At 42.6% G+C, this 23,499-nt stretch overlaps 1 protein-coding gene across 1 annotated transcript; it reads right to left on the reverse strand.

Annotated features, from left to right (window-relative positions):
- Nucleotides 1-175: 175 nt before the first annotated feature.
- LOC104557086 (vitellogenin-2-like) lies at nucleotides 176-22,993 on the reverse strand. The gene is made up of 35 exons (XM_062004140.1): nucleotides 22,951-22,993; nucleotides 22,620-22,640; nucleotides 22,277-22,428; nucleotides 20,276-20,527; nucleotides 19,965-20,126; nucleotides 19,660-19,808; nucleotides 19,085-19,235; nucleotides 18,820-18,977; nucleotides 18,572-18,737; nucleotides 17,977-18,102; nucleotides 16,793-17,011; nucleotides 16,170-16,387; nucleotides 15,954-16,051; nucleotides 15,419-15,543; nucleotides 14,662-14,763; nucleotides 13,947-14,066; nucleotides 13,670-13,859; nucleotides 13,259-13,352; nucleotides 12,346-12,531; nucleotides 12,010-12,148; nucleotides 11,026-11,254; nucleotides 10,762-10,937; nucleotides 10,120-10,410; nucleotides 9,758-9,805; nucleotides 9,510-9,596; nucleotides 7,810-8,022; nucleotides 7,574-7,716; nucleotides 6,015-6,153; nucleotides 5,175-5,310; nucleotides 3,860-4,046; nucleotides 2,461-2,552; nucleotides 1,895-1,992; nucleotides 1,655-1,814; nucleotides 434-595; nucleotides 176-291 (listed from the first exon to the last, which is right to left on the reverse strand). The coding sequence occupies exons 1-35, from the start codon at nucleotides 22,988-22,990 to the stop codon at nucleotides 176-178; spliced, it is 5,145 nt and encodes a 1,714-aa protein (XP_061860124.1). The 5' UTR covers nucleotides 22,991-22,993.
- Between the last annotated feature and the right edge of the window lie 506 nt (nucleotides 22,994-23,499).

Here is a 23,499-nt window from a genome sequence, read left to right on the forward strand (position 1 = left end):
CACATGCGGCGAGGGGTGGAATTACTTTCGGGATCTCAAAATAACTAAAAGAAAACGAATCTCCGTAAGGGCTCGGGGCCGTCTCCTCGCCGCGCAGAGCCGCCGCGCCCAGCGAGTCGCAGGCCGCCGGGCTGACGCGGACGCCCCGAGGCGAGCGGGCGCCGGGAGCGCAGCGTCAGGCGGGGCACGGCCGCCGCGGGCAGGAACACGCCGTGTGCGCAGCGACTGCGCTCACAACGTCCTCCGATTTCTGGTCCAGCCTCATCTGCCCTTCCGGGTCGACAGCGGAGTCTGTGTATGGGAAGAACGGCAAAAGAGGGCGTGTGAGGGGTGGTTTGTACGTGGAGGTGCTCGCGTGTTAGCCTCGTGAGCTTCGAGGCCGAGTGGCACGTGCTGGTTGTGTTGTGCAGGGGCACCCAGTGTGCGAACTCACCCGCGGGTACACAGCGGAAGCCCACGGAGACAGAAACAGTGTCGGTTGGTGAGCAGCCCTCAGCGCAATGTAGAACTGGCTCCACGGAGAAGCATTTTACTGCCTTCTTCTCAAATGCGACCGACCTCTCAATTTTGACAAATTTGCGCTGCAGCTTACAAGCTGGAAAACATGAATTCCCTTAAAGCACCTGCAGAGTTTATATCACTTTTGGGGTCTGATTTCTAGAATTGGCAACAACTAGCAACAGCAGATAAACAAAGTAACACAAGCTTATGTGGAACTAATGTGATTGAAGAGAGTTGGTTTTCTTGTAATGGCTTAGGGCACAAGAAAATCAGGCACGTGGGGCACAGTCCTAAGAAGAGAGGCTTGCCAAAGAGGATCTAGGTAAGGCAGAGGTGTCCAAATCCAAAAAGACACATGTGAAAACCTTGGTCAACTAACACTCAGCTTTGCCCAAACTATGATAGTACTTCATTTTGGGGAAGCAGTGGCTGTTAGGTATCTGTATACACACTTCTGCACTGTCCCTGGCATAAAACCTGCCTTGGCATGGCTAAGTAGCTTAGTCTTGTGATACAAGCTTTCCCGGGCCAGACCTCTCAGGTGACCTCCATTTAACAGTATATTCCAAGAGTGTCACCATGTGTTCAGATGGTTTGTGCTCCACACAAAATGCAGTGTGCCCTAATGTTATTAGCATGTTCATATTATTATATAGGACCTAGATGGTGAGAACAGTCATTCCTAAGGTGAAGGTTTCAGATTAAGTTCATCTACACCCTGACTAAATTAAACCAGCTATTTGCCACCTTAAATGCCCTCTTATTTGCTAGTTAGGGATAGATTTATTGTATTTTCTGGGAAACAACCTGGAAATAGAGCAGAAATAAACTATTGAGAACAAAAGCCGGTTTTTGTCATCAATCAGGCTAGCTACTTTTTACACTAACTTGTAATCTTAGGGAGTTTTAAGTTTATAAGTGTATCTGGAACACACAAACTTGAGGTAACTGCATAGTGCATAAGAAGTTGATTTAAAATGCAACAAAACCAGAGCTTGCAGTGAACTACCAAACTCAGGAAAAGCAGATCTTAGTCTATGACCAGTAATCACAAAAATATAAGATGATTTTGCTAAAATTAATGTAAATCATATTATGTGAGTAATTAATTATTCAAAGGCAATGACATGAATATAGGTTAGAATCTTAGTACCTCCAGCACAGGAATCTTCTGAGATGATCCAGGACTGACCAAAACTCACTGCATCTTTAGCTACATATCCACTGGGCGTTTGATATTCCCTTTCCTTCTCAGCGTCGTATTTTCCACAAATACCACATGTTTTTCCAGCCATCCAGAGAGGAACCTGGATCTTTGTGGAAATAAAACAATGGTGTATTTAAATGTTTTTATTCTAAAAATGAAACTGCTGAAAAGGATTGAGAAAAATACCTGGAGTCTGTGTCCATCATAGTATAGTTTATCTATGCCATAATCTGGGGCTTTTAGTGAGAGACCTTCCTTTTCACTGCTGATCAGCATGCTTGCATCTGCAACAAAACACCAACAAGGAATTTATTTCAAAAGGAGGTCGTTGTTTGAGGCACCAACCTGAACCACATGTTAAATTTCTGGGGATTTAGTGCAGACTCTAATGGATCTTGAAAGAGATGAGGGAAATGAGAAAGGACATACTGCTCCCTGCCTTGGGGCAAGGGGAAGCCCCATGACAAGGGTGGCCATGGCCAGGAGACATCTAGATGATTGTTCTGTGCATCTCTGTGATCAGCATGAGGTACCACAAACCTGCAGTATTTGGTGTGTGCAAGGATACATGGGATCAGCATCTCTTTGCTCATCTTTCTTGCCACCCCCCCATGAAAGCTAGCGTGAAGGTATATTAAAATCACCTAATTGTTTCTCAAATTAGAGTGATCTCGAGAGACATTTGCAAGATCACATCCTCTCCTTCAAAAGATTGGAAAAAATGAAATGAAATGTGAAGATGAGTCTCTTACCAGAATTAGATGTGTATGGAACATCTTTTGGGACTTTAACACCATTAATCTTCAACTGGACGAGTCCATTTGAAACATACATGTCAACCTCACTTTAAGTAAAGGAAATGAGTATAAACACATGCTTCTCCTTCACCCTACTCATCACACAATTTCTAGTCCTGGTAGAACCAATACCACAGGATGCTCCTATCCTTCTGGCATCAATCACCTCCCATCGTTTGGGAGCAAGATTGAGAGAGCCCAAGAAAACATGCCAGAACAAGTGCTCACAATACACGTTTCCCTGGCTTTCCTTATCTCTGAGTGTCTGCTTATGGCCATGGTTCAGGCAGGAAGACACCAAGCAGGCTGCTGGGACCCTTGCTACAGAACAAGATAATTACTATTACGTTTGCATAAATTGAAGGTTCTTTACATTTCAAAGGAAGATTGGATTCCCTACGGCTGTTCTCTGGCAGCCTGAACAGTCTGTGTATTGTAGTGTTTTCTCCAGAGCAGTTTTTACTCTAATGAAGAAATATGAAGCTCAAGCACATCAAAACCACATCCCTACAGTTGTCTGAAACAATGGGGAGTGATACAGGGATGGGGAATGTCTTTATCACAGAAGATAATCTGTAAAACAAGCATCCTTCTGTTCTTCCACAAAACAGGTGCAGGGAATACTAGTTTCTCTGTGTTTCTCACTATGGCACAGTTAGGCACACAATTTCCAGAAATAAATAAGTACCTGTAATGGAACATTGCAGATCAAAGCCTATTTATGTGCTTTGAAGAATAGTCCCTACAATGATTTTGGTATGCATAATCCCATACAGTTTAGAGTATCAGACTACAAAGAGGAACCTATGACAGCAGATTGCTCCAAGATGAAACAAAGTGTGTCTTAAGCTAATTTCAAATAGATTAGAACATTATGCACCAACTGAGGGATGACCTAAGAGAGTGCCTCTAATCTAGGATAAGTAATTCCCTTTTTAGCTATGTCCACTTCTCAACATCTCTGCTGAGATGACTGTGGGAGCTAATTAGTTCTAATTATTAGCTTAGTGTAGGGAGGCCAGACTAAATGATTACAACAGTCCCTTTTGGATTTGTAGCTTATGTGTCTACCTAATTACTAAGAACTGAAACGAGATGGTGAAATACTAACAAATTAATGAAGAATTTTCAGCAGTGAAGACTTTAGGTTACTGGGAACCTCAGATATATTTCAGAAGCACTTTTGAAAAGCAACATCCCAAATCCCAGGTACACTCCTAGAAATCTTGCTGTTGACATCAGTGATTTATGTGTGTGTCTTATGCTAGCATCAGTCTCCCCTAACAATCTGGTCTTCACATTTATAGCATAATCAGCTTGACATCTATTTGTCATTAAGTTTTCAATTACTTACTGGCTGGCAAGTCTGACATTTATTGCTGTAAGGTCAGCAGACTCTTCAAGTCTTTTTATTATCACCAGGAATTTCAGTTCTGGACTACAGTCCTGCACCAAGACATGGTTGCAATTTTGAGGCATTGAATAGTTGAATTCAACTCCATTGAAGGTTGTGATCTTATTCTGGAAAACTGAACAACGAGCTGAAAAAAAGTCAGCCAAAAGCAAGCCTTTAATACTTTATATAAGACAGTTATGCTGCTTTAGATGTGTAATTTAAACAAACAAACAAGGCTATTTTCTGAGTTTATCTATTTCCACGTAAAAGCAAAATGATTCTTTCAGAAGAAATATTGGATTTTTAGTAATGTGAAAGCAAATCTTTGCAGCACAACCCACTCATGATTCAGTCTTTGGGTGAGGTAAATTCTACTCACAGTGCTGGTGCAACTCTCTGTGGCCTTTTGGTTTCCATAATTTTGTTGCAGCCAAAAGAATCTCTCATATCTTAATTCACATATCATGAACAATAGAGGAAATTCACTAAAATGCTGCTACTTCTACATAAGTCACAACCAGGATTAGAGACAGTTAGAAGGCAAGGAAGAAAAATGCCACACATGAGTGAACTTCTACCTTTTTTACTGCAATGATATTTCGTTGGAAGTCCTACCAGCACTGATTAAAAGTTATTTTATATCAGTTTTAATTAATGCAGACTGATATTGGTGTTTACAAAAGAAATATGCATTGATATGTTATTAACCAACTGATTTCAAGCAAAATGTGACTCCTTATCCCAGGATTACATAAAGCTTTTCCATTTAAAATTTACCCTAAGTAAGTATAATGTGATTAGCTCTTAATACAGCATTAAAGAAACAATAATCCTTTCAAAATCAAACACAGGAGGTGAAATTAGTGTGCAGATTTTCGAAGTGGTTTTTAGCTTCTACCCAGCAGCACTGATCAATCAGAGCACCTCAAGTCTGAGGTCACTTAGATGTCCCTTTCATAAATTTTGTGATGCTTTTTTCTTCATGAACAATCTCTGCAGTGAAGCTGAAATGGATGCATTTGGGAATTGGTGCATCTGGAATTGCTCTTTGGCATAGACCTGAATATTGAATCTCACTGATATAAGTTTCTCTTTCTTTACATCTTTGCAGCCTCACAGATTTTCATGCAGATATGTTTCTTTTTATCCAACTGATTTGTTAGAAGTGAACATAAAATAATTTCAAGTTATGTTATATGTATAAATCATGACTACAAAATCTGCAAAGTGAATTGATGCTTGTGCAGAGATGATTGTGCAGTTTGTTGCTGACCTTTAAGGTTTTCAATGATCGAAAGTGTTGCTTGGGAAAAGAAATTCCCGTTGGCCGATGATACGGTTGAGATCCATGTACCTGGGCTTGAAGGGAGTGACAGGGGAAGTCTGATGGCTCTGTTGTAAATTGTGAGCTGAAAAGCAGTCAGAAAACAAACATGATTCTAAATGCAAAATACAGTGTAGAGATGAGATAACATTTTCCTATGATGTTCAAAAACTGTACTGACTGAAACCTAAATTAGAATCTAGATTTAGATCAGAGCTAAAAAGAACTCAAGTCCTCTGTCGACAGCATGAAATAGCTCTACAGATTGACACATCTGCAACCTATAGATTAGCAGTTCTATAAATGAAGTTTGATATTCACCAATTTGCAACTTTTGGGGGAGTTGTACATCACATTTGCTCACAGTCTGAACAGTTTGCTTACCTGAAATGCACACCCTCTATTTGCCTATACCTTGAGGGCTGCTATTTGACTGTCATGTTCCTCTGCAGCCTGGTTTTATTACTCTTTCCAGGACACAAGAAAACCTGTCATCTTCCTGAAGATTTGGGGAGAAGTGGTCTTTTCAATAAGTTATTCTTAATGTGCCATCTTACTGTGATGGTTGCTTTGTGACCTATCTCTTATTTCATGTGTTTGCATGCTACATGAGAAAGAGAAATGTGTTGTAAGATGTTTTCATAACTGAACCAACTACATGACCATGATGTCCTTGTGATGGGAGCTTCTTTACATCTTAAGAAAAACATCAGTAAGTTTAAAAAGCTATTAACTTTTGATTTCATAAGTACTGAATGCCCTAAAATAGAAGATAGTTGAAATAGTTACCTCAGGCAGCTTGAGGACCACATCACAGGTTCTTGGAGATGTCAGAGCCATAACCAAGGTTGCTTGGTGAGAGGGACTACGCTGCTGCCTTTGGGAGTACCCAAGCATATATGCAGTTCCTGGAAGATATGAGTAGAACCTGCAAAAGGAGGTAAGTGATTAAAGCCATCTGTCTTTGAAAAAAATGGTTTATTATTTCTTCAAATGACATACCCCAATCAAGTAATATGCATTCTGAGTTAGGTTGTATCAGGGCAGGGTAATACATGGTGTTGTGTATGGAACGGTAGGCAGATTTAACTTCATAGGTGAAACAGTCTTCAAGACACTGGATGGCAGAGTGATAGGAGAAGAAAAGTATAGCTAACTCATTTAAAACACATTTGGAGTTAAAAACAGACATTGATTACATAAAACCTAAAACACTACCATTCTGAAACATAGATGACCACATATTAACATTCAGTGCTGCAGTGGTACCTCATAAAATTGTCAGTGAGGATCTCTATGACAAGTTTCCCTTACAGGCTTGGGATTCAAGTAGAGAAATACACAAAATATTCCTTTAAAAAGAGACACAGTCTCAGAGCAGAAAAAAGCAAAGGCTCGAGGATAGTCAACTGCATAGTTTCATCCCTATCCCTAATAAGGGCAGATAACAGTACTTCAAGTAATTCAATCTAACACACCAAAAAATTATCCTCCTCAGTAGACATTTGTTAAGCAAATCACCTGTATGCCTTCAACATGAAAGCTTGTGTTGGGTGCATATTTCGACAAAGTTGGTGTATGTGTCTGTATTTGGGCAGCACTATGAAAAAAGATTAGTTTTTCATGTGGATCTGTATGTTATTGTGGGCAAATGGATGTATAAATACAAGGAGTGTATTAATACAGTAGGTACTATATGCATATGAATAGACACGTGTGTGAACTGAATCCAGCAGTCACAGTTCTCACAATAAGCATCACACAACATTTGCTATTTAGTTTGCAATAAAGCCTTATGGAAAGTATTCGTCAAACCATAGAATAGTAGGGGTTGGAAGGGAGCTTTAGAGATCATCTAGTCCAATCCCCCTGCAGAAGCAGGTTCACCCAGATCAGGTCACATAGGAATATGTCCAGGTGGGTCTCGAAGATCTCCGAGGAAGGAGCCTCCACAACCTCTCTGGGCAGCCTGTTCGGTAAGGTGCCTACATTAGGAAATTACTCTCCCTGCACTGTCAGTAAGAGACAGTCTCTTTCAGAGAACCAAGGTTAGGCTTCTGCTCTGAACCTTCATCAATTAGGAAGCATCAGGAGACCAGCTTCCTGATTGAGGCACATTAAATTAAAACTCTACAATAGACTAGGCAAATGTCACCATCTTCTTTGCTCCAAATGGTTTTCCTACAATCTAAGATGCACTATGCTTTGAGGGAATGGATATTCAGAAAAGAAACAGACGTGTAATCAGATTGTATAATCTCAGATTAAAGGGCATTTTTCCACCTCAGAAATTGCAGAGCTGAATCTGTAATTATTTGATTTTTTTAAAAACTGAAGTCAAATCTCACCATCTTGCAACTCTTCGGACTGTTGAAGGTACTTTTGGCCACTCCATTTTCATCTGCATAGCTGGATGAGCAGAAAATTGCCCTGTTGTAGCCTGAGTAGCAATCTGGTAGTCCTGGCAATCTTTACCCCATTTGAGCAAACCCTAGAGGGGAATATATATAGATATATATATAAAAAACATAGTGAGATCGTTATATGTCATTTACATTTGAACTGATCATCATTTTAAACTTACCATTACTTTATGGGAATTTATTACTGAGGCATCAGCACAGAGCTTCCATCTACTTGATCCTGTGATGCTTGAAGCAAACACCTGTGTCCTGGATCTCTTAGGTTGTGTCTCAGTGTACAGCACAAGCTGTAATCCCGTTGGGGGCTTGTTCTTGTGGATGGCTCGAAGGACTGCAGCCAGTACTGGCTGCTTGCTGTCTCCCAGGAATTTAGGCTTAAGTCAGTAGAGAGGAAAGGGAGACCAAAGACATAAACAAAACATTACATTTAGACAGTATTAAAACCACAGAGAAAAAAGTATTTGTAAAGGAAAATTCTCATTCAGAAGGTCTTTAGATGTGGAGTGTGGGACAGCATCATAGATTATCACTTGATCTGTTCAGTTCATATGTAATTTTACCACAGTCTTTTGAGGGAGAGCTGTTGCAACCTGTATAAGTAAACCAGTAGTGTTGAGAATCTTTTTGTCAAGTAATTTCAGTGTAACAAAAGGAAGGAGAGAGTAGGATCCTGCTGTATAAAGAACCAGTATTACTTAGCTCAGCACTGCTCTCTTACCAACCTGTAGTTTAGCTAACAGTCTTCCTGATAAAATTCCTTTAACTGCCTGTTTAAAACCATGATACTTTTTGTTGACAGAGGGATTTGTTCAGTGCAGTCCAAAGTATTTGCAGGAGGAGCAGCACATGGCCCACTCTGAGTGGGAGCAGCAAGCTGTGTCTGTGACTGCCCTTCCAGAGGACCCCCTGGCCAGGAAAGAGCCGAGGCTCAGACCAGCTGTGTGGCAGCAGGTGCTCCCCATGCAGTCACATCAGAGTGACCGAGACCCACAGAGAGAGATGAGACAGAACTGGCAAGGCCTTAGCAAGAAATGTGAAACAAGAAGGCTGTGGCTGAGGAAGAGGATGCATGTGCTGACAGGGCTGGGTACGACTGTGAAGAGTTCAGGGAAGTAGCAATGTGGTGAAAAGATAGATGGGAGAGGTGAGTCCAAGTTACAAAGGAATGGGAGGGAATAAAGTAGATCCAGTTGCCTCTTTTCCACAAGCTACTTGCATTTACAACTGGGAGCTGCTGGTGCAGAGGGAGTGCCTCAGCAAAGCAAGGTTTACTGTTTTGTAGACATGTAGGTCATTGTCTCAAATGTGTGAAATGTTCCTTTGATGAGATCTGCTTTGGATTCCATTAGCTCTTACAGAAGGACCAGGTGTCATCAACTGTGTACCACGGAGTAATCCCTGAATAAACACCGGGACTGCTCTCATGGTTGGAGTATTACTGCAAAATCAAGGTATGGTCAAAGGCCTTGTGTGGTCCTGCTAACATGAACAGAAGAGTAGCAGAGCCAAGTTCTGAACTTGTACAGAGAGCTACATAGAAAAAATATATCTGAAAACAGTTTCTGATCAAGCAGCTCAACACTTCTCATTTTTGTAGTGCATTATTTGCTAACACAAATTTCAACACATACAGCACTACATTCCAGTTTCATTAAAAACTGTAACCTGTATTGAGTCAATATTAAATCTCTTTTAATGGCTTTTCAATGTGCCCACCTTTATAAAACAGGAAACAATTACTTTTCTTTCCATATATTACATAATATGCTAAATCACCGTATTTTTCCTATTGTGTTATAAACATACAGCAACTGGAAAGCCAAAGTGAATGTTCTTATTTCTTGTGGATTAGGAAACTCACCTGAGACACAGCTCTAGAGATGCCTTCGTCACTAGCTAAAGAAGAGGAGGAGCTGATGCTGGTGTTCAGGACTTCCTTTGCTGAGTCCTGAGAAAACAGTGAATCACCTTGAAGCAGATTGTTTACCTTTGGAAGCTGTCGCAGTATTAATTTCTCATATTTGGATCCTCAGAGAACTAAGATCTAATTGCAGCAAAGGCAATGAGAACAGTTGCAGGCCCTGCTCACAGTATAAGCAGTAAATGTACCTGATCATTTGCTGGTTTGAACGGCAACTGGTAAACAGGTAGATTTGCCTGTGGAAACAGACAGTATGTAAGAAGACCAAAGAGAAGACAAAGAATTAAACTTTTAATAAAGGCATTCAGAGGTTTAGTTTTGAGTATAGAAAAAAGGCAGAATAAAATGTAATTTTAGAAACATTTTAACCTAAAATCTTCTGAGATGTGAAACTTCTGTACTGAAATGCTTCAGAGAACCAGAGAGATTAAAAAGCCACCTTAGTAGTCTGTTTTATCTTACTTTGGTCCATGCTCTATGGGCCCCAATTTCCTGATGCACAAAAACATTCACTACCAGAATATGAAAAGATCCAGCCTAGGTGATTTACCTGTTGTTTGAAATATTCAGTGTACCCACTGCAGCTCCTGTCTCCAGAGTGGTCTTCTTTGCTGCTGCTGCAGATTTTACTGACAGCAAAGCTGATGCTGGTGCTGCTGCGTCTCGTATCACTGCTGCTGCTGCTGCCATGAGATTGCTTTATTTCACCACTTTTGTGCTCAGTGGAAGAAGAGGATGAGCTGGAGAGGGAGGTTGCACCGGGGTCTGCCCAGAGGTGTGTGACTGAAGACTTTTCTGTTCTGTGAACCCGTCTCCTACGGTGGTGTGTTTTATTTCCAACCTTCAAAACCAGTTCAAAACATTCTGAATTTATAACAAGCTTGTTTTCTGACTGTCAGACAAGTTGCTCACCACAGGCTTTCAAGGGGGGTTGGACTAGATGATCTCTAAAGGTCCCTTCCAACCCCTACCATTCTATGATTCTATGATTACCTACCAACCCCTACCATTCTATGATTACCTACAAATAAAACTTCCTGGCCCCACATGCTGCAGAAGCTGCATCACAACTCAACTAGACCCATTCCTTCCAGCCAAAATCCTTGCTTTCCCATGCCAGTTTTCCACAATGGAAACCTTTGGTTTCATTTATAGGACAATGTTTCCCTCTCCGATGCTCCAAATCTCTTACCTGGAACACACTTTTAATGCTGAGGATCTTCTTCACCTTAGCTTGGACGTCCTCTTGTGGAGATGTCCCATCCTCTTCCTTAGACCCTGATCTTGCTACATCAATTATTTTGGAAGCTGCTTTGGATCCTGCCTGAATCTCCAGCTGGATTTTGTCAATAACAGCATCTGTGTGAACTAAAGTGAAGATACTTACAGTCCAGGGCTGTGCTGCTTGACCAGCATTCACAGAGATTGAGAGAAAAGCTTGTTGTCATGACTGTACCTGGCTTCAAAACTATTTTGGCTTCAAGTTCTCCAGCTAGTTTGTTCAGGTAGGTTTTTGGTAACAGATCAGAACTTTGTGACTTTAGGCTGAGACAAGCAGAACATTCCCAGCTCTCAATTTTTCTACAGAAGAGGTATGTGTAAAGTTTTCCTTCTATGCTGTGGTACCTTGACTCTTCTGAACCTTGCTTGTATCCTTTGGGTATCACACCGGGAATATCAGTTTGCTGCATTAAACAAAAAAGATAGCAAATAAACATATTTCCCACAAAAATGATTATCACAGTTCCTAAATTTTTTCCTCCTTATTAATTAATCTTGCCTAAGTAAGGAAGCATGATTTGAAACTAGAGATCTGAGCACTGGAAGCAGTGGGGTTTCCTCCAAAGTGCTCTGCTGCCCAGCCTTTCCCAGGCAATGTTTCATAAACACACTTCCCAGTGAGAACCTGCAGGGCACCTCGGAGAGGCTATTTCACTGCATCAGTTTTGAGCCTTCCTGTTATGAGTCAATCTGCCTTTCCCACACTAGCTTAAGAAGCTTAAGAGCACGTGAGAGAATGGGCTTCTGCAATCCACTGCAGAGATTTCTTCACCATTTGGAAGAAAAATGTATATCCTGCCCAGGAGCCTTCTTTTCCACATTGCTCTGGCTCACAAAAAAAAAAAAAAAGGATACTGTACAAAGGATATGAATCTGACACATCCTCCTCCCCTTGACTTTAAAAAGAATAGGATGATGTGCTGTCAAAGTAACCCTACCTACATGAGGTGATGGGACTGAGCAGACTGTGAATCATCACATCTTGAACCCATTGGGACGTATGTTAGGCTTGGTCTGGGACATGTCCAGCACCTGTTGAGTCTCAGTTTCTGTGTTTGCCATCTGGTTATCCAGCTGCTGTGTTAGGGGCCCTAGCCCCCTCTGAGAAGCTGTCAGTTCTCTACCTGTCTGCAATACAGATGGTGCAAGGCCTCCTTACCGTCCAACTTTCAGGTCTTGAAGAACTTTCTGGTGGATGAATTGGCTGATTGGTACTTGGTTCTTCTTTGGGGATAAGCTGGGATTTCTTTTCAGAACCTGCCTCTTCCATGTTCCTTGAAATAGCATGAGCTTCACTCCTGTGGAGGTAATCAATGGCACACAAGTAACATCTTCTGATTTTGCTTACCTGTCTTTGCTGGTGCAAAAAAGAGAATACGAGCTTTATGTGGCTGCAAAGGGACAGCAGAGCCTAACAAGGAGTTGGATGACTTTATAACAGTAAACTCACTATCAGTAACACATAACAAGCAAAAGACAACAAGCTCTTCTGTACCTCACAGCTGCCAGCTCAATCTCCTCATGGCAGGGGGGAATTTCAACCGTCAAATTTTTCTCTTTTATATTCATCCTGGCATTAAATTTGGTTGCAGTGTTAGCACTGAACTCTGCATGAAATTCAAGACCGCTCTGAAAGTATTGTGTGTTAATCCCCATCATTGCAATCGTATGGAAATATGCCCTGAAAGAGGAGAAATAAAAACATGCATAATTACTTATTAATATGCACACATTTAACTTTGAAATGCAAAATCACATTGTCACGCTGCTCTGGTTATTGTAAGAGCCACTACTGATGGAGACAGAGATAAATTGTAACAGGATTTTGAAGTGCCACTGGAAAAGATGAAGTATTTGATCTGATGAACAAAGCTAACGTGGACCCTCTCACTGCTTTGTCACTGCTAATTGCTTGAGGACCAAACACCAAAATCTTTTGGCTTCAGATTATGTCTAGTTTATTGTTGTTCTTGTTGTTGTTATTACTATTATTATATTTTAATTTTACTAGTACTGTTGCTTTTGGTTTTGTGGATCCAGAAGCATTTCTCTTTTCCCCCTGAATACCCTCAGTTTGTGCCAAGTGGTGGTGCAATTCTATGTCAAACATGTTAAAAACCTGTTCATAAATAAGCAAATGTATCTTCACAGTTTAGTCTCTTTAGTCATTGAACAGGTAACACAAGTATTTGTAGCACTGGCAGAAGAGCATGTATGATGCAGTGCACATTGCTAAGTTTGCAGGGTTGTAAAGGTGACTGTGTTGCTTTCTCACAACTTCACCACTCTGGACTAGTTCAACCATCCCAAATCTGTGACAAGTAAGACCCCTCTATAGCAACATGATCACATATCTATTTCCAACATAAACATAAACACTTGTGTGTGTATGTGAACATTATTTTTACTTTGGCTTGATGTCAGCATGAATATTGATGTTCGCCTCCAACAACTCTGAAGGTTTAAAGTTGTCAGATAATGGTGGTGATATCTGTACATCCACTGCAAAAGACAGACAGGAAATATATGAACAGAGAGACAATAAATACTGGAGGCATAATGTTTTAAATGAGCAGTGCTTTTACATGTTGAAATACTTTACATGATTATTTAACGATTGCTCCTGCAAACCAGAGTTATACAAGTGTGTCTCAGGTGAAACACGCTAATTACATCTCAGCCTTTGGGAGGCAGCTGGACACTAAAGTTTCCACATTACAAGAGTATGTTTTAAGATTAGAGAGGGATTTAATCTCAGCAGAGGGATCAGACCCACACTTGCTGTGGGGAAGCGGCTGGGTTTGGCATGCCATGCTCACCTTGGGCCGCGGCCTGGGCCAGCGCGGCTGCGCTGAGGCCAAGCTCCAGCGACAGGCCCACCACCGTGGGGATCACGTGCCGCAGCTCGCCCACCATCACCGGCAGCGTCCATTGCCATGAAATGCCTTGCTGGGCGTCCTGCACCACTTTTTTCAACACTGACTGCCAGCCTGATGATCCAGTTAGACTCTGAAAATGGAGAGATAGGTTTGGTAGAGTCAGGGATGGGAAATTGTTTGACATCACAGACAAAAAACCCAACAGCCTTGTCAGTACCGTCATGGTCTTCTGAATGGTCTCTTTATCAATGTCAGCAAAAGCAATCTCTTGGCCCAAAACTTTGATGTAAGTGGACACCAGAAGGTCTTCGGGAGCCAGTTCTTTCCATCCCAGAAGCTGTGGTGTTAGGGAGCAATGGGGAAAAAGGGAAGAAGTAGATAATGTCACTGAAAATACAATCGTGCACTAGCAAAGGGTAGTTCCCAGCTGAAGGATGCTAACTATGGTCCCTTAGCCAGAAAACTAATAGACATCTTACAGGTCTGAACAAATGTGGCCTTTCCTAAGTTGCATAACTGACTTCAGTGAGGGTTTCCTCAGGTAAGGATGGTGTAAGGACTTGCTAATTTCTGCTCTTGTAAGTAATGGGTGACACCCAACACACAGGAACTAAAATTCAATAACGATTTTAAAAGAGAGGAGCAACCAATTACCATGTTTTAACATACACTTTAAAACACATGAATTTTGTCTACCAGCATCATCATCTTTTGTACTGTGCGGCAAGGGCTGACACATGTTGAGTGAAAAGGTGGCATGTGTTGACTGCCTAAGTACAATGTAAGTACATTTTTCCACGACCAAACAGCATGACTGACTCCTTTCCATTGAGACATCAAAGAGGTGGATTTGTAGGTACGTGAGTGATGTAACCCCTGTGCTGTCAGGAGCTGTGCATTGCAAACAGATCAGAGGGTGAGTACAGACGCACCATTTTACCCAGTTCTTTCAGTGCCTTGTATGTATCATACTCAGCAAAGGGAAGATTCTGCTTCCTGAGAAGCTCGGTTAGACCTTGTGACCGGAGGGCTACCTGTAGCAAACAGAATCAGGTGTCACAGCCTGAGTGGGAGAGAGACAGGAAAACCATTCTGCCTAGTATTACACACACCGAGATCGCTCTAAATACATACTTTATGAAGCCATTGCACTTACCTGGCAGATGACTGCAGTCTATGGCTGCAGATGCTGAGGACATGCTGAGCCAGCTTTGATTTAGTCAGCAGTGATAATTTTAGGGCAGCACAGAGCTCAGCCCAGGCTGCAAAGCTTGCCCAAGAAGCTGAGTAAATGCTTGCATGCTGTTACGTGGATCTTTGTGCTGCCCTGGCTGCACTGCTGGCTGAAATTTAATATAAGATGCTATTTCCCTGTACTTATGCAAAATACTCTAGATGCCATGAGACTTTATGTAGACAGAGGAATGTTCTGCTGCATAAGCTTTCCTCTGCTCTCCTAGATTTTCATGCCTAAACTGAATGTGTTCATTGATGTATGTATGTATGTGTCAAGAAGCCCAAATAAAAGAAGCTAAGTAAAATCATAATTATTATCTAGATTTTCTCTTCCTCATCTGCCCTCACAGCCAGAGAAGGATTTAAACACTACATTGCAGTCCAAATGGCTGTACAGGTAATACTATGTGTAGCTGGCTTGCATCTAGCTGACTGTTTTAATAGAATACTTACCTCAATAATATCAGTTGCACTATTTGCATAATATCCTCTTACTTTTGTGATTATATCAGATGGAAACATGGTGCTGGGACTGTTCATTAGATAGACCCTCCAAATGCCACCAATCTGATATTCAGCTATCACAGGAATAAAAAAAACAGCAGAGATTCTGGTTAGGATCTCCCGAGTATCTGGTGCGTGTAAGTCACCGCAGGTGACTGTAACAGGTCACAAGGGTTTCTGCCACGATTCAGTCCCACGGGTCCTCCAATGGAGAATTTTGTTCTACGGCAGAGTAAACACAACCACAGTGCCTGAAGAAGGAGGCTTAAACCCATGTGCAGGCATTGTTTCCTGCAGCAGATGCCCAGAGAGTAGCAGAACACCCTCAGGAGATTTTGTATGCTAAGAGGCTCTTGTGCTTTTTTCTACATCAAGAGTGCAGTAAACTCACACTCCTGGTTGGATTTTGGATTACAGTTGCAGAACACAACAGAGGCATTTGGCTGCATAAGCTGAAGCAGTGAACAGGGCATCTGATACTCACAGGAGTAGCCGCCGAGGTGCAGGACCTTGCTGTAACGGTAGCTCAGCCTGCTCAGTTTGGGGCTTAGTATTTTAACAACAAGGTTGCAAGCAGCAGATCTGAGTGATAAAGAGTTAAAATCATATGAAGATAGTCAACTGTGACCAAATTCTTAGAAAACTGACAGAAAAAAAAAATCATTATTTGCTACTTAAAATGTACTTTTCCTCTACTTACAGGTGATAGAGCTGTGGGATCTTGCCTGCAGCCAAAGCCTTCATGTGTGAATAGGCGAAGCTGGCTACTTGTAAGCTGGTCTCTGTCAGCAGTGTGCTGGCCAGGGCTGTTATAGTTGGAAGAGAAGGCTTAGTTTCGAAGAGAACAATACAGGCCACCATTCGGACATTAGGAGCAAGTTTGTTGTCCATAAAAACTTGGAGGGAGACTTGCTTTACCTAGAGGAGGAAGATACAATCTGTGAGTATCTCATACTGTCTCAGTGAGATGTGGTTCCTAAACCATGCTTGTGTGATCAGCAGTGAATGGAGAACAAAACCCTAAAGAAAGACCCGAGCGTGGGACCTGTCACTGAAAGTGAGGATATTGCTGGGTGCACAGTGATCAGCGACAGGAGATGCATCCAATAGGCCCAGTGTTACAGCAACTAAAGCAATCACTTTTCCAGGTTATCAGCGAGGATGGAGTGATGCCAGGAATCTGCAGTGTGGGCAGGAGGAAGATCAGTAACCGAGAAATCTTCTCGGAGTTGCTAATATCACCTGATGGCTTTATTATTCCTGAACTAAGTCAATCCAAATCATACCCTCCAAGATGTTTGTTCAAATAATCATTTCAATTACTTTTATAGGGTCTTTTCTGGCAATTTTCCTCAAGGCCAACACGGCATCAACGTGAATTCTGTTTGGTAATGAAGCTGCAGCCAGGGAGAACGTTGGCAAAAACCTCAGGATGCGTTTGATACTGGCCAGCTCTCCCGCATTGCCGATGGCTTTCAGGGCCAAGGCCATGTCTTTGGCATTGCCTTTGCTGATGGCTTCGGTAGCAAGGTCGTGGATTGGCTGAAAACAGAGCAGATTGTGTTAACCTTACCAGGTGACACTCTTGTAGCAATGCATAAAAATATGCATTGCCATAGCAAGCAAAACAACTACTGATGGAAAGCCCAGAATAAAGCTGTTTACCATCGTTATCAGGGTGCCAAACGTGGAACACGCAAACAGATTCAGTTTTCTCCTTACACAGTGCTGTAATCAGTTTTAAATTGTGCCTGAGCCTGAGTGTAGGAGAGAATCCAAGGTGAATACCTTCACCAGAGAGTCTGTTGCAAGTTCAAGAGCAGCCCTGAGCTGAGGCTGAGTTGAGCCCTGCTAGTCTGCAGCCCAATGCAGCTGCAGCACCACACCTGCCTATCTTACACTTCCTATACCTATAGCAAGTTTACTTAAGCAGTATTGCTGCTCTCAGAAGACAAATTACTCTTCTAGTGGCTTGGCTTTGTTTCACTCGTTCTGAACACTTGTCAGACACCAGCAGTCCAGACATCTCAGTGCTGTGGTCCTTCTGAGCAAGGAGCCAGAGATACATGGCCTGAAGACAAGGTCCTGAATGTGTCTGGCAGTGATATGCAATTATGTAGTAGAGCCTCTTTGGAAGCCTATGACATATCTAGAGCTTTGCTTATATTTGCATTTTAGTGCCTTTTCAATAGATTTTGTAGGTACATTCTACCTAATGTAAAACCAGAATGATTTTGCTTTAATCCTAAATCTGTCATATCTAAATTCAGCTTTGGGTTGTTTACAGGCTTCTACCACTTATATTTGAAAATCTAAACTGTTAAGACCAGATTTTTCAAAGGCACCAGATTAGAGTTGCATTCTGTCTTCAGAGTTTTCCAGGAATCACAGCTAAGAGTGAGGCATCTAAACAGCGAGTTACCTAATTGCCAGCACTGAGAGAGCCAAATCAGAGGCATTTAAAACATTTCTTCACCCCTTATGAATAAGAAGTGAGAGTTACCTACCTGAATAAGTTCATTTGGACAAACTGAAGTCTGAGCACAGTGTTTATTTACCATGCTACCATACCCCAGGTACACAATTATTCGATGCAGTGGCGCTTTCTGGATTTGGGGACAGGTCAGAAAACTCTGCAGAAGAAAGATGTGGAGTCTTCAGTGTTTCTAGCAGTTAGAGATGGGATTTAGTGAAAATTGCTTTGGATTTTCCTTAAATATTTCCAGAAATTAAAATGATAGTAATTCAGCTACACTGAAATTAAATAGACTTGCTCCAGTTATACTGTGTATACTTTAGATCCCGGTAACAGAACATTATTTTCTTGAGTTTGGCAATTGTCATTTTGGCAAAATAAATCAAATAATAGAAATCAATAGCAATTTTCTTAGAGTTTGTGAGTTTTGACATCAAATATCAAAGCCATTAAAAATGTTTGCAACAAATGTTTGGAAACATTTCCTAAAGCGTTCCCCATTTTTGTTAATGCCTTGAATTTTATAAACTTACAAGGAAATATGTTGCGCCTTTTACTTACAATCCTGTCAGTTCACCTTTGAAATGAGTGAGAGGGAAATAGAAAGGAGAATGGTCTGCACTCACTGAGGCAACTTCTAGGGTCTGCTTGTTGGGTGTAACGAAATGGAAGGCGAGCAGGAGAGTCCCAGCTGCTTCCCAGATGTTCAGCTTCTCATCGTGAATTTTTTGCTTCAGGAATCTGAACGTATCAGTAGCTCCAGCAGCACAGATGGCGCTCAGGAACCAGGGCCTGCCAGGGAGAGGAGGATTCATTACCCCCATTGCCCAGAATGCTTCCAAACAGAAATGCTGGCTGAAGGCAATACAGTTACCTGTAGGGAAACTCGCTGGCAAACTTCACCCACACAGACTCAATTTGCTCAAAGGTCACTACACGAAAAAGCTGGACCATTTGTAAGAACTTGATTGAAGCTTCTTTATCAGCTCCTTCCTTATTATTCTTAACTATTTGCTGTAGTGTTTCTGTTAACTATGGGAAAAAACAGACAGTTGGAAGGATCAATGTCTGAAATAATTGTGGTGAACTGTTAACCTTATTAATAATGAAAAAAATATGAAAAAATAAGCCTCTAATACCTGCAAATCTGGATTTTTAATCCTTATTAGAGGAACTGGCATCTGCAGTAGCTCTCCTGAGAAATCATAACGAAGACTCCCCTGGTTTTGTAGCTTAATTTTTGGTGCACTGATGGGAGTCTTCTTAACATCGATCAAAAACAGTTCTTGTCTTTGAAGGAAAGAAGGAAAGGTGTCAGCAGCCTTTAACTGCATTGTGTGCATGGAAGATGAGTGCAGGGGTTGGAGCAGGCTGAGGGGAGCCCAGCAGGACAGCAGCATTGAGCACAAACAGATTGTGCACTTCTCCATTTATGCATTGCTCAGGATTTTCTGTAAATGTCATAGGACCGGCGAGAGCTTTCATCAGAGTTTGACAAGGTCTCTGGGAGGTCCGACAAATGATTCAAGTGGCCCCCAAATGCCAGAGCACAGGATCTGGCTGGGTATCCCAAGCGACCTATAGCTTCTTGGCCCTTCAGAGCCCACAGGCCAGGTGCTTTGTGTTAACCCCCAAATCAGCAGTAAATGTGATTTAGGCATCTCCTCGTGGCTCTCATAGTCACAGCTACACTAAGAACATGCACAGCGCCTACCTTGCCTCCATGATTGCTACCCCATCGGGTTCATTGAAAGGAGAGATCTGGTACACCTGCTTGGACATAGCAGATATCATCAAGGCCCCGCTGTCATCATATTTCATCTTGTAAGTGAATATCTCTGTCCCCTTAACATTTCTGGCTCTCTAGAAGTGCAAAGAGACTCCCTCAGAAATACCAATGGGCTGTGGTTAGTTAGCTCTGATGAGCCAAACTCCCTCCTGGCATCAGTGCGATGTGTGAGGGGGCTGCGCGGCAGTGGGGCCGCATGAGGAGGCAGTGGGGCCGCGTGCTGCTCATACCAGGGGGCAGGTGGGGCAGGGCCGGATGTACGCCATCCCCATGTTCTTCACTGCTTTCTCCTGGCAGTTCATCAGGTCCTTGCTTTTGGAAATGACGGCGTGGTGATTCCTGCTGTCATCCTGGATAACGTATCTGGTTTGGCAGATGCCTTCAATCCCAGCCTGTGAGCATGGATTAAACATAATGAACTTTCCACTTGAAACAGAAATAAATAGGTCAAAGAAAATTGCCTGGGAAGTGTATGTACAGGCAAGTTACTGTATAACAGTAAAATGAGAATAGAAGTAAAATCAGAATGGGAAAAACAAACCTCCTGTATTTCATATACGTTTTGCGTCTTTTTGATGGTTATCTGCATCGCGTTCAGGATCCCTCTCACAAGGTTAATGCACAAGGTGGGACAGCCCTCAGGGGCGAAAATATTCCCAACTCTTCCTTCAGTGTATTCAAACTTAAAGGCTTGGCTGAGGCAAGCAGTAATGGCCTCAGTGAGCTTCGAAGATGAAGTGAAGGAGTCCACGGGCCAGAATCCATTGTATTCCTCCAACCTCGGTGATCGAACCTGGGAACAAAATTAGGAAACCATTCGTGCTGTTCACCATCAGTTTGAAGTAGTGCAATAACAGGGAAACTGGGCACTTCTAATCCATGGCCAGCCACCTGTCCAACACCATGGGAAATGTTTTCCATCTCAGACTCCTGGGCCTAGGAAGCATCCTTGAAAAAAGCAATTTCCATGGCAGATTTCTGCCAGGAAAAAAAAAAAAAGAAAGGTTGTTCAAGTAGTATTTAAAACTTCAACAAGTCTGGTAAGCTTGCTGAGTGAAATCCTGTCTGCCAGCAACTTGCATGGAAAGGATACTTGCCTGTTATCCTCACATGTCCAGCGAGATCTCCCTTCAGTGTGCAAGGCTCACGCTGCCTGCCTATACAACATGGGGACTATTTTGGCTGCTGATCCAGATCCAGCTCATCCCAGAGCACCAGAGCTGTGGTACAGCTGGTGGGGAAGCAGAGATGACTGCAGGACTATGTGTGGGAGAAGGCCCAGTGGGAGCTGACATATCTTTGGAAGCAGCTGTCATTATTTTGAACTTACCAAGCTGCAAAGCTTGCACACAAGTCCTTGACTGCTACCTAGTGGGAATTGCGTGCCTGCATGCACAGACACATACACTCACACCTCCCACCTTCATATGCAAAAGTACATGTTCCTGAACAGAGGGAAATGGTGTAGTTTTAGTGCTCTGGGGGTTTTTTAGGTGTTTATAATCAATGCTGCAAGGGTTGCCTGCCTCCTGTCATTTTTCTTTCAAATGAAATCCTACTCAAGAGTATTGTCTGCAATTAGTAAAGCTGTAGCAACTCTAGCAAGGTTACACAAAGCCTATAATTGCAACGGTCTTTAAAGTTTGATAATAGGTATTCCTTCATGCTGTTTCACTATTATATGCACAAGATCACAGATTGAGTAAATGCCTAGGATGAATGCTAAATGCCTTCTTACAGCTTTATCCCCATGTGGTGTCTTCTAGATTCCTTTTGTGTGGTCTTTCATTCCATGACAGTGTTTGGTTTGGTTTAATCTTTTTGATGAGCAGCAACGCTTCCAGATCTGATATCATTATGCCAAGCACAAGCATTACCATTAGAATTCTTGACATCTGAATCAAGAAGAATATCAAAAGGAAGATAATGGAAACAGATGGGATATCTGAATTCCAGCACCAAGCTCTTCTCAGGCTATGGGCCAGTTTGAAAAACATGGATATTTCATGCTTGAATTCTCATTTTCATACCCAAGCTTAGTGTTGTCTTAGGGATGTTTCTTTAAAGCAGCTGTCTGCCGTAGTTTCACCTTAGGCAGTTTTACTCTAGGGGGCTCAGGTACTGACGGCAGCAGAGCTGGAGCTGCTCTGGCTCCCTCCTACAGAGGGAGGGAGCTGCGAGGGAGGGTTGTGTGGAAGCCCGCAGCACTCTCTGTAGGTCACTACCTGAAACTCAAAGCAGTTTGGCTAGAGGTACAAATGCACCAGCGATGCCCTGGCTCTCCAGCAGCACAGCTCAGGGATACACGTTGCAAAGCTCAGTGCCCATGCTCACACCTCTGCTCACGCTGGGGAAATTGTCACTGCCTGAGCTGAGCTGCTTGGTCTGACACTGGGCTTATGGGTTCATGCCAGCACTGGGAAGGGCTTTGCTCTGAGCTATGCATCTTTTTGTCATTTATTTTAACAATCTGAAGATATGAACTGAACATTTATAGCTGTGTGATGCAGGTAGGTGGGTTCTCAAGCCCATGGTGATTTACCTGGAGAAAGTGGTCACTGTGAGACACACGGCTGATCTCCACATTGCAGGTCAGCTTCACTCCTGCTATGGCCAGGCCTTTGCTGGGCAGCCCGTGCCAAATGAAGCCCCTGTAGCCATACAGGTAGGTATTCCCAGTATGAAAAACTGGCCCTATTGGAAAAAAAAGGTAACAGAAACTATTCCTTAGCTATGACTATTGTGATGTTATTAGCAAGAACCATCTCAGCAAAGAAAGGTGAGGATACTACTCCCAAAATCCAAAAGGTGAAAGCAGTGGGAAAGGCACAGCCATAGGGGAGCATGGCATAGGACCTGCTGGCTGGAGGTGGGAGGGCACTTACCAAGGTTCAGCTTCTGGCCACCTGTGTGGGAAGAAAAGGAAGGATGCATGAGAAACACCCCGTTTCAGTGGATCTTTCATTTCCAACCAGTAATGGTCTCCCTCAGGAGAGCAAGCCCACACTGTACCAATCACTAGCTGCTGCTTGCTTGGCTTGTCCCCTGCCACTAAGCTTAGGCACAGAAATCTGATAGTTTACAGCTGAAATCATAAAAGAGTTTCATCAAATTAATATCCTTGTAAATATCCCAGAAAGGCCCCAAGGAGATGCAGTTTGCTGAGGACTGCAGTGGCCATCACAGCTCGGCTGTGCTGGTAAAGCTTCAACTTACCCACAAGGGCGAGCGCCAGGGTCAGGATGAGTCCCTTCATGCTAAAAGTGACTGAAGACTGCAGGGGAAAATGTGTGGCTTTTATAGAGGAATTATTAACAGGCACAGCAAATTTTGTTATCAATTTTTTATCAACCACTCAAACCCTTTGAGGGAGAAGGGGTCGGGGACAAGGCACGAGCTGTTCTTGCTGAGCCAAAACCATTACAAGCACTTTTGTTCTCACTTCGCCAACTGAATGTGCCGAAAGTACCTTTTGAAACAAGTGCTTAAAAGTATCAAAATACAGTTAAAGCCAAAACATTTATTGTGTAAGGAAAATTACTAACTATCCTTATGCAGTGGAAGCAGCTGATGCTATTGCAGTTCATGATGACTTTGCCCAGGTTATCCTGACCTGACATAAGGCACACGGATTATCTAACTGATACTGTCCCAGCAGGATTGTGCAAAGCCTCGGGCAGCCCTCTGGGGACACCATGCTGATACCCACTCTGCTGTGAGGAGGACAGGCTGCCACCCACAGCACTACTCTCTGGGGATGGGCAC

The sequence above is a fragment of the Colius striatus genome, chromosome 10 (assembly GCF_028858725.1).
Source record: "Colius striatus isolate bColStr4 chromosome 10, bColStr4.1.hap1, whole genome shotgun sequence".
NCBI classification, from domain to species: domain Eukaryota; kingdom Metazoa; phylum Chordata; class Aves; order Coliiformes; family Coliidae; genus Colius; species Colius striatus.

Coding starts and splice junctions, on each gene's coding strand:
- LOC104557086 (XM_062004140.1), bottom strand. CDS start 22,990: ATGAAGGGACTCATCCTGACCCTGGCGCTCGCCCTTGTGG. Junction 8,023..9,509: donor TCTCTAGAGCTGTGTCTCAG/GTGAGTTTCCTA, acceptor TACTGACTTAAG/CCTAAATTCCTGGGAGACAG. Junction 292..433: donor CTTCCGCTGTGTACCCGCGG/GTGAGTTCGCAC, acceptor TCCCATACACAG/ACTCCGCTGTCGACCCGGAA.